We start from the raw sequence: 17,591 nt of genomic DNA on the forward strand, positions 1-17,591 counted from the left end.
TTATTCTCAGAAATGGGTCGTTTTCGAAGTATCAAGCATTAAGTGGTCATTTACGTGTTAGCCAAGAACAAAATGGATAATTACAGTTCTGTGAATTTCTTTTCCATTGTGACCCGGTGTAATGAATTTGTAACACTTTTCTTTTTATTTGCTTGCAGACTTCCTGGGCCAAGGTTGCTCATAAATCAGAAACCTGGTTGAACATGACTAACCAGCCACTGCCAGGGACTGCAGACCGCACCACAGCTTGTTGCTCTCGATGCCAACCTGATGCACCATGACGGAGTGGCATTGAAGTAAACTCCCTGACAACCATCTGGATACCTTTCCCTCTGCCAAATCCCTTGAGATCACCTTTTCCCCACCTTATCCTGTCCCCACCATGCTGCGCTTCCTTCCTCTCAAACTTGGCCGCCTGTACCGCTGTCTCAAGCTCCTGTTTGTGCTGGGGCTTTTTGTAATCTTGCTCATGAACACCCACAATCTGTTTGCTTCGTTCCAAAAGAATGAGCTCACTGACCGGCGCTTCATCAACCTCAACAAGTGTCCTGCCTGCTTCGGCACGAGTTGGTGCCGCAAGTTCATGAACGGCCAGGTTTCCTTTGAAACGTGGGGTCGCCTGCGCTTCCTCGATATCTTCAACGTCAAGAATGTTTACTTCGCCCAGTATGGGGAACCCAGAGAAGGCACACGTCGCATCGTACTGAAGCGCCTCGGCTCTAACCAGGAGTTGGCCGAGATAGACCAGAAGATCTGCAAGAGGGCCACAGGCAGGCCCCGTTGCGATCTTATTCAGGCAATGTATAAAACTGAATTTGCCAGGATCAATGGCGACGTTCGTCTACTTACTCCCGAAGTGGTAGAGGGCTGGTCAGACCTGGTACACTGTCCCTCTCAGCGATTGCTGGATCGTGTGGTTCGGCGGTACGCAGAGACCAAAGACTCTGGCAGCTTCCTACTCAAAAATCTTAAGGACACGGAGAGAATGCAGCTGCTCATGACCTTGGCATTCAACCCGGAACCACTTGTCCTGCAGGTAATGTCTAAAAGTTGCAACACTTAGACTAGGTTCACACTACAGGTCTTAATGCACAAATCCAATTTTTTGTCATATCTGTTTTTTGGCGTGGCCGTTCAGACTGCCTTTGTCCATTGAGACCATTCAAGTATTACGCATGCGCACTAATTCGCAGTCCGACACGCGCTGAGCAAGAAGACCCGCATGCGCAGAAGCATCAGTACAAATGACCACACATGCTGGCTGTCATCCTTCATTCCAGGGATATCATATTTTGCTTTTCAAAAAGAGGACACAAATAACAAACATAAATAGTCCCCGTTTAGGCTTATATTCAACGTTTATATGGATCAATAGCATGCACGCACTGTCCGTGCATGTCACACACACATACGGGCAGTTTGCGCCGACTCTTGGCCGTGTAAGCAATGTTGAATGTCTGCTCATATAAAGCAGAGAGTAAACCGATCATTCTCAGGCTTATCCTCAACCCATTTTTATTTTTTATGACTGTTGTCAAGCTCGGCCCTTCCCCAAAAGCCGTGTTCAATGCAAGCTTGGCACTAATAACGCACAGCTGCACCGCTACCGTAGCGTCTCACTCGCTCTTTGATGACGTAATTGCTGCTAGAATTCCAGTTTGGGAAAGTTGACAGTATAGACCGCTGGAAAAATGTGGCCCAGATCGGATTTGAACCACATACGAAAGTGACCCAGATCAGATTTGAAATGGTCCACTTCTATGTGACTTGTCCCGTTCAGACCGTCAAATTACTGCCTGACTCGAGTCGGGAAAAACATGAAAAAATCGGATTCGTGCATTAAGACCTGTAGTATGAAACTAGCCTTAGATTAAGTTATGGCGCATGAGCCAAGGCTATCCCATTTTTTTCATGCCAAATACTTTTCCCTTCATTTTGCTTTTAGTAAACTCATGAAAGAGGTAGGTTTAAGGGGGAAATCTGTTCAATGCTGATCCACTGACATGTTTTGATGAATCGGAATCATCAAACCTAGTAATAGTAATTACGTGAGTAATGTACGACTTATGCTTTTTGTTTGTATAAGATTACCATTAAGCATTAGTGAGTAAAAGCCCTTTCAGGAATTTACCGGGTAGAAATTCCTCTGCTGGCTCTCCCTTCTATATGTAGATTTAGGAGGAACTGTTGCACCCACTCAAGATCCTTTGGCAGCGCTAGCTATCCGACCTCCGAAGGACCTACAGTATATTTCTTTTCTAAAGGATGGTTTTGAGAGCTGTGGCCTCCTGAAAGATGAGAGGCTTTTGCTGGCGGCAATACTGCATATTTAACACTATATGTAGGGCATATTTGAATTATTCAGGATTGCATCTGTAAATGGTCCAAGTTGTGTTTAATTTTAATACATGTCTCTGTCCAGTGGGCTGCTGTCATCTGGGAAACTGTGCTTGGAATATAGTATATCACAGAGCCGCCAAGTGTTGTCTAGTTTGTTATTCCAGCTTTATAATAAGAGTGCAACTTATTAGGGACTGGTGGGAAGGTCTTTTTGAGCTAGCCTTAATATATTCTGCTATAACTTTCAAGGTGGGAATGGACCGAATGAAAACTACTGAAATGGTTAGACCAGGGGTGTCCAAACTTTTTGCAAAGGGGGCCAGATTTGGTTTGGTAAAAACGTGGGGGGCCGACCTTGGGTGACGTCCTTTACGTAGAACAATATATTTAAGCAAATTTTAGCAAGCCATTCTGTGTGTCACATTTGCTTTATTTTTTTATTTTTTTTAAATAATAATTTCAACAATCACGCAACTAGCCTTTGTGTCGACTCTCGGGATCTTACGATCTTGCAAATGAGGCAGACACAGTTGTTGCGTATTTTAGTGAGGAAATAATCCAATTTCCACCTATCCTTGAAGCATCGGCCGTCACAGTCAACTTTCTTTTTGTTGTTGTTGATTGTCGCCATTTTAGAAAATGGGAAGTCAAGGGTCACATGGGGTAATGTTGCTTAGAGTGCTGCTGCGTTTTCGTGGGTAAATGAGTAGCAGCATTTAATGTGTTAGCTACTTCATATGCTGGTAGCAGTACTACTGTCCAATTTATTAAGTCTGTGTGCGGGTCAGATGTTATAGATCTTATGACAGAGGCAGGGGGCCGGATGAAATTTGAACACGGGCCGCATTTGGCCCCCGGGCCGCACTTTGGACATGTCTGGGTTAGACTGACCGAAGGCCTTGACTAAAAGTTCTGTAATGCCCCTTTCCCACTGAAACTAGTGGGTCAACGCGTGTTTTTTTCAAAGCCGATGCAAACCACTAGCAATTGGCATTTGGCACCTTTCCCTTTAACAAAAAAAGCTTTTTTTTTTTTTTTTTTTTTTTTTTTTTTTTCACCCGTCTAACCCCCCAGCCCTCATCAGCCGTGCGTAAGGTTACGTGACGTCACCACGCTAAGATGCGCGTCGACAAGTGCGACCGAATTCATTCAGTTCAAGGAAGTAAACAATGCAGAGCAACATGGAAGCCTCCTTTCCGTTTGTGTTGTCTGTTTTCATGCTTTTTACTTCCCTCAAAATGATCGAAATGCAGCAAAGGATCAACACTCTGCTTTTGCTGAGGCAACGTAGGTGACGTGAATTCTTCTTCTTCTAGCTTTGTTATGAGCATCGGCGTAACTACGGTTGTGGGGCATGTTAAATGGGAGGCGACTGGCACGTTGTTATGACGCATCACAGAAGAGCCTACGTCACCACGTTGATTAGGGTGTTGACTGTTGACCCGGGGTTTTGCTTTCACACTGCATGACGATCAGAGCCGAGGTGATTTTAACGCGGGTTGCTTGGCGGGTTGATTGACACGGGTCGAGGCGGGTCGCTGCACTTTTCCCACTGCCACCAAAAGCCGATTGTTAGTGGGTTGACATGGGTTTTTTGGCCAGTGGGAAAGGGGTATAAGTGTTTGGAGTGTGCATCTGATGTTGCAGCCTTTCAAACCACATCAAGAAGAACGAGGCGAGTCTGCCGACATTGACTTCCGAAATGCAAATGCTACAACACTGATAACAGTGAAACGTTATGTTTACTTTTATTTGTGAGACATGGGTGCCAGGGAAAAAACAGGGAAAAAACATTCATAACAAGATTTGTATCCAAGGAGAATGTTATTATTGTTATTGTGAGATCCCACACATTATTTGGATATAATCGAAATGCTAATTGCTCTTGTGTGAAAGACACTCTTCGAAGATGCTGGATTTTCGCTCGTTTTCAATGTGTGTAACCCTGCTAAATGACACCAGTTTTAAAGCGACACCAAAACCAAGTCGGGTTCAGGCTTAATTCCTAAAATTTATGCCCAGTTTGTGTGCCTTTTTATGGTCTAGCTTTGACATTAGGTCCCTATTCAGAAAGGCTCCACAGGGTCATAGACTCAACCCCCACAACTGCGGCCACGTCTGCCCCCCTCTGTGATTTACAAGCTTCCAATCAATTTCAATTTAAATCTGCCATTGACCGTGTCTTGACAGAACAACAATGGTCACAGCCCATGTAGACTTTCAATAACTCGCGAGATGACCTACAACCCCCGCCCGCTTTTTACTCATCGGGGCGGACACCTCTAGGCATTCCAGAAGACAAAAAGCGAGATCAGCTTTTATGTCCAGTTGATCCATAACGCCTGATTAGCCTTGTGTGGTCATTCAGCCGCCCCTCCCCCCTTATCTGTCTCTTGTCTTGTTCTTTCCGCCTGTGTCTTTCTTCTGTTTCTGTCAGCATATTAGTGTATGCTCCACAAGCTCTTGATTATTTAATCACCGTGGCCTCTTGCCATTCTACCCCGAGCCAAAGTCTGTGTGTTTCAGACCCACAAACAGAGCGCTCCAGTCATTGCATATACGAACACATATGACTTTTCCATCAACCACATCCCTCTACTCCCTCCATCATAGCCTCTTCCTTTCATGCATGGCTCATCGTCACACGTTTCATCTGTGCATGTTAGAAAGCACCTTTGAGTCACATAGATGTGAAGAACCTAGATAGCAGATGGTTACGTCGAAGACATATGGTGAAATCTGTCTGGAGATTGTCGTATTCTGATGGTATGTTGGCTTAACTGGTCATAAAGACCCTGTGCACAAGCTTTGAAAGCAGTAAACAATGGACAATTTATGGGCCCTATCAAGAGAACAGAGGTTATAGTTGATGTCTGCAGATTTGATTTGAACAGAAAAAGAAGCAAAAACAAAGTTTAATGAAATCGCATTCCCACCGCTTCATTTTGCTTTGTCTTGTTGCAATCTTCAGTTAGGTTTGGAGGGCTCCATCCCAAGATTTATAATGTTCAGGTTCACCATCCTAAGCACAAGCGATTTCCTGCTGTCGTTGTTTGGCATTGCATCTCTTTCCTGTGGCTTTATTCAGTTGAATAATGTGCGTAACATTTCTACTGTCTGCTCAGTGAGCTGAGCTCTGGCTCGCTTGCTCTCAGAATGGCTTGTGTTTTCACTCTTTTGAGGCCACTGGCAGTAAATCGGCCCCGTTTCACTATGAGACACCAGACCTCCTTTGTCAGTGGGAAACAATCTGCTGTGCTGTTTTGGCTCAGGCCAACAATGGCCCGTTTCTGTGTGTTGTTGTGCAGTACATGATGCATACACAAACACAGCCCACGTTCCTCTGTCACGTGAAAGACAATTTGGCCTTAGGGAATAAATATTTTTAGATGACAAAGAATGACCATTGCAAAAATACAAAAGCCAAGTGCAATGTCTTTCTCTGGTTTCCTCTTAGCTGAATACAATACTTTCACATGATAAATAGTGTTGCTGTCTGTTAAAAAGCTAAATCCATGAGAATATTCTGCATTTACAGGCGATCCTCCTTTTACTGGGTCCAGAATATACGACATTAAGGTCATGGATAGCACAAAAGTTTTTTTGCGCATCGTTGAAAGAATGCATACTGGTGAAACAGCAAGAAGGTGCATGCAGTTGCCACTGTGCTAACAGTTTTTAATATGATTGTTTAATGTTAACTATTAAGTACAATGTGATCTGACTGTACAAATTTAGGTTATGTAACATCAGTCGGAACATAACGTCTTTGTAAACCCACAAAGCGCGATACAATTAGTGTGTAGTTGAATAACCAATTAAATACCCCTTTCCCACTGGGCAAAAAACCCGTGTCAACCCACTAACAATTGGCTTTTGGTGGCAGTGGAAAAGGTGCAACGACCCGCCTCGACCCGTGTCAATCAACCCGCCAAGCGACCCGCGTTAAAATCACCTCGGCTCTAATCGTCATGCAGTGTGAAAGCAAAATCCTGGGTCAACAGTCAACACCCTAATCTACGTGGTGGCGTAGGCTCTTACGTGATGCGTCATGACAACGTGCCAGTCGCCTCCCATTTAACACGCCCCGCAACCGGAGTTACGCCGATGCTCACAACAAAGCTAGTAGAAGAAGAATAATTCACGTCGCTTGCATTGCCTAAGCACAAGCAGAGTGTTTATCCTTTGCTGCATTTTGACCATTTTGAGGGCAGTAAAAAGCATGCAAACAGAGAACACAAACGGAAAGGAGGCTTCCATTTTGCTCTGCATTGTTTACTTCCTGAACTGAATGAATTTGGTCGCATTTGTCGACGCGCATCTTAGCGTGGTGACGTCACATAACCTTACGCATGGCTGAGGAGGGGTGGGGGGTTAGACGGGTGTAAAAAAAAAAAAAGACACGGCTTTTTTTTGTCAATGGGAAAGGTGCCAAATGCCAATTGCTAGTGGGTTGCATCGGCTTGGAAAAACGCGTTGACCCATTAGTTTCAGTGGGAAAGGGGCAAAAATGTACTTCAAGGCGAGTACAGTCCCCATCTCCATTTGCGGTTCACATGTATGATTCATTTGTCTTGTTAAATGCAGAGTACTTTGGCTTGAAATGCTTAGACATGGGCTTTCCAGACAAGACTGCTTTTTAACCCTTTAACACCTAAGCCTATTTTGGCCGAATTTGCATGCATTTGATGTTGCCTTTATATTTCAAAGAAAAAATTGTTTACAATGGCCAAATTGGGTCCCTTTTTTCAGGACACCTTGAACTTCATGTCTAAACTGTTGTTTTCTTCACTGACCAATTATAATCCACATTTTGGACCCAAAAAGACAAAAAAATCCCAAAATCTTTTTTCAAAATTTGTAATGTTGACGTCCCATTGACAACCAAACATGCTCGACCAACCGTTTTGAAGCTTGATAATATTTATTCAACTTGTTAGGATAAACATTCATTAGAAAAAAATAAGATTGAATAGTTTTATGTTTGACAATTCACCACAACCAGCAGGTATGGTCATAGGCGTTTTTGGCCTTTACACATACTATGGTCAAAACAGGTTATATAGTGTGCAAAATAGTGAGAAAAAAATTTATATATATCATCTAACACAAAAAGGGTTTGGAAGATATCTCTTTGTGAAGTTAGGTGTTGTACCCATCACCTTTTAAAAGTATATACGTACATGCAATCAAGTTTCTCGAACGCACATCTACATAAAAACTGAAAAGATTATAGTGAAGAAAAATATATATAACAATGAAAAAAGTATTTTCAAAAATATTGAGAAGTAGTTGAATTCAAATTTTTCAGGCATGCGACCCAATAAAGTTTTTTTTTTTTTTTTTTTTTGCGCACTCAATAAAGCTTCTTCTTGAACAGGTCACGGAGGCAGCTGCGTCACACACAACGTCACACAGCCTACTCTTTCGCCGTTTGCGCTCTACTGTCACTTCTACTCGCCGAGACGCCGATTCATCAGAGGAAAACAACGACAAATACGATTCATCTTCTTCCTTGAGTTAATGAAATAATGCATTAGCTTGTGCTAAATGTAGTTTTAGATTCATTCTGCACGTTTCAAAGTCGCTCGCTCAAACAAACCGCTGTTGTGCATTTTTCGGCACAACACCGGCCGTTGCTTGCTTCGCATGCCTCCCTTTCAATAGTTGGCGCCTCGCTCGAAAATTTATTAAAAATGATCACATTCGGTTCGTCCTTCCTGACATAACAACGACACTTGGGATAAGTAGTCTCATGTGCTGCTTTCGGTTTTGAAAAAGGACAAGAAATGATGGAAATATGGAGATGGATACATGGTCCGTGCAGCGTTTTAATGCATATTTATAAGTGCAATAAAACTATAAAACTCAAATGACATTATCTCCCGTTTTTCTTGGCTGATTGACTTCAAATAAAAACTGGTGTGGACATCAACTTCCGCACTTTCAAACGAGACCAACCAGCAGCACGTGGGTGATGTAATTACAGCGTGACGAAGCTTCAAAGACGATATGCGTAAACGCGTCGCTGCCGACACGTTCGGTGTTAAAGGGTTAAACAATCAGACATATATAACATGATGATTGTGGAAAGATTTACGGTTATGATGCTACACTTCTCTCATATTTGTATGCTCATTTGTATTGCTAGCATACAGTAAATACTAGGGTTGTTCCGATCATGTTTTTGTGCTCCCTATCCGATCCCGATCATTTTAGTTTGAGTATCTGCCGATCCCGATATTTCCCGATCCGATTGCTTTTTTTGCTCCCGAGTCAATTCCAATCATTCCAGATAATTTTTCCCGATCATATACATTTTGGCAATGCATTAAGAAAAAAATGAATAAAACTCGGACGAATATATACATTCAACAAACAGTACATAAGTACTGTATTTGTTTATTACGACAATAAATCCTCAAGATGGCATTTACATTATTAACATTCTTTCTGTGAGAGGGATCCACGGATAGAAAGACTTGTGACTTTGTATATTGTGACTAAATATTGCCATCTAGTGTATTTGTTTAGCTTTCAGTAAATGATACTGCAGCCATGCCCCAATCATGATGGTAAGTGGAACCATGTTGGGAAGTGGAACCATGACTGTGCGTAGTGCTAGCAATTGCTATATCTTCTCTGCGTTGGGAAATAAAATAAGGTGTTAAGAAAAAGATCAAATGCGACCTTGCTTCCCCACATTGCTTCCCATGATATTTCTAATCGTAAACTTAGTACCGCCGTTATTGGGATAAATTTGATAACCCTACGTTAAGCCTAAACTAAAGACTCTGGATGAGTGTAACATATTATGTCTGTAACGTTAAATACAATTAGAAAAAGACTTGATTAAAAATATATATCTATTAAAAAAAAGGCATGGCCGATATTTTTTTGCCGATTCCGATACTTTGAAAATGACGTGATCGGACATCTCTAGTAAATACCATTGTCACCAGACAGTGAATTTATGCATGTGTTAAGGTCTTGTCTTCCTCCTCAATGCGAGAAGTCACATGGTGCCAATTGATTTGGCCTCTTATTTAATATTGGCATCATAATTCAGTTTGCACGAAAATCAAGTCATAAAGAGATGCCTGGGGCTAAGACTGGGAAATCAATACAGGCATATTTTAGTAGATCAGTCTTCTTTTCTCACTGTTTGCTACACCAGCCTGCAGTGTTTGCAGTGTTGTTCTCATTCAATACAGTGAAATGGCTCAGTGAGCATTCCACCGCAATAGAGAACGTGAAAAATTATTTGCGCACCGAGGAGTGCCTGTTTTTGCATACAGCTTTGTGAAATGCACACATTTTCTATGCTCTAATGCTCCTCCTAATTATCCAAGCATAGTGAACAAAACATTCAGGTAACAACTCCTCAGATACTGACCGACTCTTACCTCGGTCCAACTAACAATCATTGTTGCGGGCAGGTTATACTGGTTGATGGTAATTTTTCGGAGTCGCTTGATGGCAAGCCAAATTTTAACATGATTAAAAGTTAAAAATTGCTCTCTCAAGCTTCACATTATGGAAAAACGTATTATGTTGCGGCATACAAACTCAGTTGAAAATATGTACGTGATCTGAAATGTGGAAAATGCTTAAAGGGCAGATGGGTATTTGCGTCAGTTCGGATTGGGTGCAACACTACAAAGGCGAAAACACTACAAAGCTTGTTGCTCTCTCCCTTTTTAGATGGAACATGCCTCGGGATGTATGTATTTTAGAAATGCTGATCTCGCGTCTCTCCCCACCCTTGGTTATAAAGCCTTTTCATTGTTGCAGTTAATTTACCATTCTTGGCACCGTTTCCTTTTGGCTAAATGACTCACTGATTCATCAGGTGATGTTCGCGTTCGATGTGCTACCGTACATCTGGCCCAGCTGAGAATTAGATTCATTTTGCTCGGTCTACCATTCCAAATCATTAAGCCTTGCAAGTGGGCCAGGAACATGTGACTGTGCTCGCACCCTTTTTGGTCCTCTGCTCGGTTTTGCTCAGTGAAGCTCAGAATAGGAACTGACAGGCTGTGGGCTTCACTCAGCCAGCGGTACTCTCATCTCCTCCAGACTCAAATCTGTGCCTCTTTTTCCTCCCTTTTCGTTACCACCTTCCCAAGAACCACCTCCTCACTTAACACTCCGTCCTTGGCTGACACCAACATGCTTGTCAGAAAGATCCTGTCGCGTAGCGCCATCTGTTTTTCCGCACAACATCTGACACTGACGCCGCATTGCAGAAGAAAGCGAAGCACATATTTGATGAATGACCTTATCGTTGACGCTAAGATTTTTGACAGCAGGATCTTAACGTAAATGTGAAAGTAAACATTCAAAAGCTCTTTCAACAGCCTGCTGCAGTCTTTGTTTTTCCCCAAATCGTGGAGAGGTGTTTTTTAGCCTTGTTGTGTATTTAATGAGGTTCTGAATAATCAATCACAATCCACAACTTCTTTGGAGACTGAAGTGAAGGTAAACAACGGTACTCCTGCCTCACATGGTGAAGATGATACCTGAAACATGACTCTCCCGTGATCAGTTCATTGTAAAGCAAGAAACCAATACAATACATTACATTACATGTGAAATAAATTTGATAAAATGCATTGCAGTCCTTATTACAAGAGTATAATATTTGCCATGCAATCTTAAAATTTACTAAATTGGAAACATCTTGTATGAAAATGTAATGAAAAAGTTATTTTTTGTTTTTCCAGGCAGTTTTTATCTTTGTAATCACAGACACCCATTCAGTTCTGTTGTGACTTTGTCTCCCATCCCTAGAGGCAGTTTCAGTGGCTGAGGTCCATCAGTAAATAGTCTTTAGAGATTAATTCCTTATTTTGTTCCTGGTTCCCGGGAATCGTGACACTCCTTAGTGCATAAGAGGGGAGTTGTTTACGCCGCTTAACCCTGCTTCGAGTGGTCCCAATCCCCCTTTCATTATTCTTCTAGGCCTTTGTGTACAGACTGAATCCTGTTAGGATAGAGAGTTATCCAGACCCAACTCCCCTCTTTTGGATGCCCTCATTGGACGGCTTCCCTGCTGGAGGGCGGAGGGCAGGGAAAAGTTTGATGGGAGTCTGTGTTGTACAAGCCAGAGCCTTGTGGTGTTGTTTCCCATTTGAATGAGCCTGTCTGCTTGTGTCACCATAATCCTCAACAAACACATGCATGACAGCTGTGTTTGGTTAGGTGTAAATGCCTGTGGTTGAGCCCCCACCGAAGCACCTTATACCACCCACTAGCTCCCAGCTCCCCCCAACTCAAGCTTCCTTCTGTCAACGCCTGCTACCCACCCCACTCTTATGTCCACTGGCCTGCTCACCAGGACACAGAACTTCAACGCCAGAGAGTCAAACACAATTCACAACTTCCCCTTGGGCTTCTTAACATAACCACAACCAATATGGATTAGTAAAAATTAGCTATTTGCTCTTCTGCATGCCCTGGAGATTCATGCATCTCAACATTATAGCGAGACTCTGTGTTTCAGCACTTTCCCTCTGTAATAAAATTGTCTATCGCATTAAAAGAACAAGGCACTTGGCTTCTGTCAGAGAAAATATTTACCCATGATGCAGCATCTTTACATATCTGAATTCACTCTTCTTGGAAGTATAGCCACCTTGGGACAGAACAACCTCTCTGTGACTGTTTTATGAAATTCCCGTCTCAAATTGAAAATACTGAGTCGCTAGATGGTTCTCTCTTCAGCGATGTTTAGAGCACAGGGTGAGTAGCTGCAGCAGTCTTACATTTAATGCCACTCTGTGGTCCTCCGAGATAATTGCCTGCTTTTCTGCAATACACAACCCTTGATGCTGGCCTCAAACCCGCAGCCCTTGGAACTGAGGCCTAAGTTCCAGTTGGGTTCCTCCCCAGTCTGTGTGGGCAGCACAACCACCCAGACTGGTTCAACACCGCTTGCCTTTGACTTGATACATTCCTGGGTTTCCTAGTAAAGGCGATTTATGAGGTTTGTACTCAATGGCTCAGGTTCAGGTCAGCACACAGTTATCACTCTAAACCACAAGTTCTGCCCCTCCCATCTTCTCTCCTTTCCCGAAGACGGAACTCAAAAGATTTAGCTAGATTTTTTTTTTTTTTAACAAGGATTTTCCACCCACATTCAGTAATGAAGGATTTCCCATGCAGATTTTAATACCAGCCATGTTTGGCATGTTTTGAAATCAAAGGGAAAAAAAATCGTGTTCAAACTGACTCAGTCACCAACAGACTTCATACAGTAAATGTCTACTGCAAGAGCTACAAAGTGATGTCTTGAAAGGATTTCAATCTTTGTGTTAAAACTTATTTAATCAATATGCCCTGATAGGAGTTTTGACTGACATGCAATGAATAAAGAAGCGGTTTTTGTGGATCACTATGAAAGGGGGGGGGGGACTACATTTATTCCAATAAACCAACTCCAATTATATGGAAAATATGCTTAAAACGTGCGCGACAGTCAAATATAAAGCTTACAAAAAGTGCTCAGAATTCTTTTCGTAGTTTTAGTTGTCTTTACAGAACAATTTTCCCTCTTCCCTGGAAGTCCGTAAGCTCCATAGAGGGTGACTTTGCAGTCTTTGAACATTGTCCATAGTAATGAGTACTGGTGCACGATGATTATTGGTCCGATAATTATCGGTCCGATAATAGGAATTATGACGTCATCCCGATAATTCCAATAACATTCATAATAGGAGCGATAATATGTACTGTTCTGGCTTTACGTTTTACACACTAGTATGGGAAATCAGTTGACCATTTGCGGGGCATTGCTCCCACCTGCTGGTCAGAATAATTCACTGCATCTATTTTTTGTTACAGTAGTTTGGTTCAATCACTTAGACATTGCAGGGTCTAGCGGTAGCATTGACAGTCGTGAATGCTTTCTGTTACGTTTCTGCCTCGGAAATATATGTAAGTATTTTATGTTTACTATAACATATGGATGTGCAATATATGTTTACTTCTGTGGTGAAGGGTCATATGTACAGAACTTCATAAGTTGTGTTATAGAAGCCAGCCAATGCTTTCATAGCTCAAGCTAGTGTGCTATGCTATACATATAATAGTTGTGTGTGTATAAGTGTATTTTGCAGTTTGTTGTATACTGAGTATTGAATATGTGTATTTTTCTGTTGTACTTTCACAATATTAAGACGAGTGTCTTCCCATAAAAGCAAGAAAAGACCAAGCCTTGTGGTTTATGGAAGTTCATTCATTCTTAGCTGGCTGTCGGGCAGTGCAGAAGTGAAACACACTGTTTTGTTCATGTCATTATAAAAAATCTCTTGAGATCAAAGGCAAATCAATGTTGAATCCACCACTAGTTGTTTTTTTTGTTTTGTTTTTGTTTTTTTAAGCCTCCAGGTGTTCAAAAACTCAGGTTATACATGTAAAAATTATATACTTATTATCGGTTATCGATGTCTGTATCGGCTTTGAGGAGCAGGAAGTTATCGATATCAGTATCGGTTTCAAAAATGGATATCGTGCACCCCTAGTAATGAGGCAGACTGAGGACATTCGTAATCAAACCACACTTCACACATCTTTTGTCTGTCCACGCTTTACGCAAATACTTTCCTCCAACTTTGTTTTCGGACAAGAAATTTACAGCTATGAGCATCGGACAACATTGCAGGGTTTAATTGCAGGGTTGGTGAACGGAACTAAGCTTGCAAAGAGCAAGTTTGGGGGCGATAGCTATCACAGAAAAATATCTAGCCACATGTGTGCTAGGATGGAGCGATTAATGCCTGTTCCCTTGTGAGGTCTGAGCGCTCGCTGTGGGCTACCAGACAGGATTTGAGACTTCAATTGCCCACAAAATGCCAGAAGGGGCTCTCTGCACATCCTGCATATGCACAAGGTGAATAAGAAATGTGTATCCCCTTCTTCCTCTTCCTGACTCTTGCATAGAAGTCCCAGCTTCACAGAGGCACATCTAACTCTGTCTCAAAAACCAGCTTCTATGATAAACCGACTGAGTAATGGCTGGAAGTTCTCTTGTTGTGTCTGACACAAATGTTTCTGCCCTCCACACTTCCTCAGCATTGCCATTTGATCTTTGGGACTCCCCTGTAGAGTCATGTCTTGACTTGCTTGTCATAAAAACGTTTGGGTTTAGTTGAGGACACAAAATGTTGAGAATTTAAACCGCACCCTAACTACTCCTGTGGCTAACTATTAATTTCCTTTAAGTGTCCACTGTTTCTAAGCGTTTTTCTTCCCATTATTTCCAAATTTTTTAAGGCTTTCATGTATAAATGCAGCTCTGCGCCACAGTTATTTGCCCACTTGCATGTGTGTGTGTAGTTGATTGGCCAGTGTTCTTGCAGGGTAGCCAAGGCAATATCTTGGGAGCCGCTGATGTTTACTGGGCCCCTGAAAAGAGGTTGTTATCAGCCCCGGTCACGTTGCATTTTCTCATTCATATGCGGCGGGATACAGTTTCACGTAGACACACAAACATGCGCACAAAGAGCCTCTTTCGAAGTCCCGCATGCACGCTTGTGCCCTCCCCCAAGTTGTCCAGTAGAAGGGCACGTCTTTGTCAGCAGATGTCAGGACGCAGGTGTGTGTTCCCTGTGCCGCTCGTTCTATTCGTTTCATCCTCCTCCTCCCGAGGCTGCCCATTTGTCTGTGGCCCCGTTTCATTTCAGCCCACTCCAATCCCCCCCTAGCCCCGGGAGGACGCCAGTGTGTCTGTTGTATTAAAGGAAGGAGAGCGGAAAGCACACACACATCTCCACTCAATGCTGCTGTTGTGCATCGGCTCCACCTTTTACATTAGATTTAGTAAGGGCTGAGCCTAGAAGTCACTGTGAGGTCACCTGCAATAAGAACACTCAGGTTTGTGTGTCTGTGTGTGTTTGACACTTTGGCGCAGTACTTTTCTAACAATGCTTCAATTTAAGTAAGACATTGTTGCAGGTAATTTGGCCGGTCTTTAGTGAGTTTAACATGTTTGGGGGTTTTATCAGTCTGTGCATACAATGGGCATTTGGCTGACTCCCTTGTCAAAAAAAAAAAAAAAATGAAATATGCAACTCCTGACCATAGTCACAAGCAGATCAGATTAGGGATATCCCGATCCAGGTTTTTGCACTTCCAATCCAATCCGATACCGATATTGTTTTGCACTTCCAATCTGATACTGATACTGGCCGATACCGGCTGATCTGAGCGTGTATTAAAGTTTAAAGTTATCTAGCCTCCTTAGTTAGTTGTCAGACTCATGTTGAAAAGGGTTTTGGTACTCTTGATAACAACTAGCCAGCTGAATTAGGTGAGTTTGAATAACACACAATGGTTGGTAACAAGAAAGTGTCCTGTTTATTCAGTGATAAACATAAATAACAAACAGAAACGGCATAGTCAGTAAAACGTGCAAATAATATTGTAAACAGTCTTAAAAAAGCAAAACACACAACCTCAGTGGAAAATAAACTATTAACTCTGCATCACTTCTCTGCTCTTGAACAACTGTACCAAGGCTTTAAAAAAATCAGTGCAAATAATACTATTTTAAACCAAAAATGGCTTCTACTCCCCAATCTTCTCCACACTTTGTTGCTCCATCTATTCTACACACTCCCTTCAGCTGTTTGCCCTGGATGCAGTCCCAGCATGATGGGGAGAATTTTTTGGGACAAAGACAAGCACTTCAAGATGCTCAGGTGAATTTTTACCAATTAACTGTAAATTTACATTGCAGTCATAATGTAGGAGATGCAAAAGAGATAAATTGGGAGACTGTAATGCTAGTGTGCTGAAAGGGTGCCGTAAAATGCAGACTGGATTTTTGGGAAACCGAAGCAAAAACTGGAATGGATTATATAAATCGGTGAACTGGAAAACCCGTACGAGACCCAAAAAAAATGGATCGGGAGTATGGATCGGAATTTTTCCATGTAGGCCGATCCGATACCAATGCGCATTTTTTTGCGCATATCGGCAGTCGATCCGATCCAAATATCGGATCAGGACAACCCCAGATCAGATGTATTTATGGTGTAATCTGTAACAATGATATTGCACTTGGATGTAGCCTTGTGATTAGATGTTCTTCGCAATGGGCCTGTAAGAAATGTTGTTTCCTATATTTGTGCCCTTCTTCTCGTTTGACTTTTAGATACAGCCCAAGGCACAAAAACTTGAAAGAAAAATGAAATTCTTGCGTGTTTGTTGCTACCATTGTTTTTTCCGCCTAACCATCAAAAGTGGGCATTGCGCAACGATATTTCTTTGATTAGCTTGAAATGCGACAACATTGAAATAATTTAACCCTTATGTAAAAATATGCATTTTTTACAAATATTTAACCCTTATGTAAAAATATCCATTTTATACAAATATATATGTAACAAACTACACTTTCAAATTAATTTTTTGATCCAATGTGCCCAGATTTAGCAGACCGTTTTCAACTGGCAAGGAAGTTTGGCCATAGACTTCACCATCAGTGAAACGGGGCGGCTCTGTAAGTGGCCTATTTTCCAAAACTTAAAATTCAAATATTTTCAAAACCAAAGCCGCTCGCGACCTAAAACCAAAACAGGCGCCTCCTTGAGGCAAATCAGTCTCCATGAGCAGCGGCTTCAAAAAATTCAAAGTTGTTCCCTTATAAAATCCTGATTAGTTATTCTTTTGTATAAGTATAACAAAACATAAAATGGCTATAAAATTCTCAGATTTACGCTAGATGCACAAAAATTGTCAAATGCAGAGATAATCACCTATATTTTCAGGATCAATAGCAATATTTAACAAAAAAGTTTTTGCCCGAAATAGCGACTTAAAATTTTTTTATTTGGTGCAATTTTGACTTTTTTCAACAGCTAATAAATCCCTCAATTTTCACATCAGAAACTTATTACTTGAAGAAAGCGTGCAGAATCATTTTGATTTTACACAACAAAAGCTAATTTTGCATTTTTCTATGTACAATCACAACATATTTAGGTTGAATTCCAGTGTCACTATTGCCTCAGCATGTCTTGCTGGCTATTTAGCCGTCATCATTTTTAGATTGAAATGTTACATGGAATAAAACACGTAAAAAACTAATTTTGTTGTTGTATGGACGCAGAAATGTCTAAATTACAAATTTTTTGCCTAAAAACGGGCAGTTGGCCGAAAATTACCTGATTATTTGAATGTAAAGTTACGCTAAATCCTGTGATTTCTACAGCTATAAACTTAAAACAGTCTAGATCAGGGGTAGC

The 17,591-nt window shown here is 41.7% G+C and overlaps 1 protein-coding gene across 1 annotated transcript in view; it reads left to right on the forward strand.

The window, feature by feature from the left end:
- Positions 1-17,591, forward strand: part of dipk2ab (divergent protein kinase domain 2Ab) — a 48,632-nt gene that overhangs the window by 11,461 nt on the left and 19,580 nt on the right. Inside the window, exon 2 of the mRNA XM_057824711.1 lies at positions 159-1,036. Within this exon, the coding sequence (XP_057680694.1) occupies positions 383-1,036 (654 nt within the window). The 5' untranslated portion in view covers positions 159-382. The remainder of the gene's footprint in view (positions 1-158; positions 1,037-17,591) is intronic.

Source organism: Corythoichthys intestinalis, chromosome 20, assembly GCF_030265065.1.
Source record: "Corythoichthys intestinalis isolate RoL2023-P3 chromosome 20, ASM3026506v1, whole genome shotgun sequence".
NCBI lineage: Eukaryota > Metazoa > Chordata > Actinopteri > Syngnathiformes > Syngnathidae > Corythoichthys > Corythoichthys intestinalis.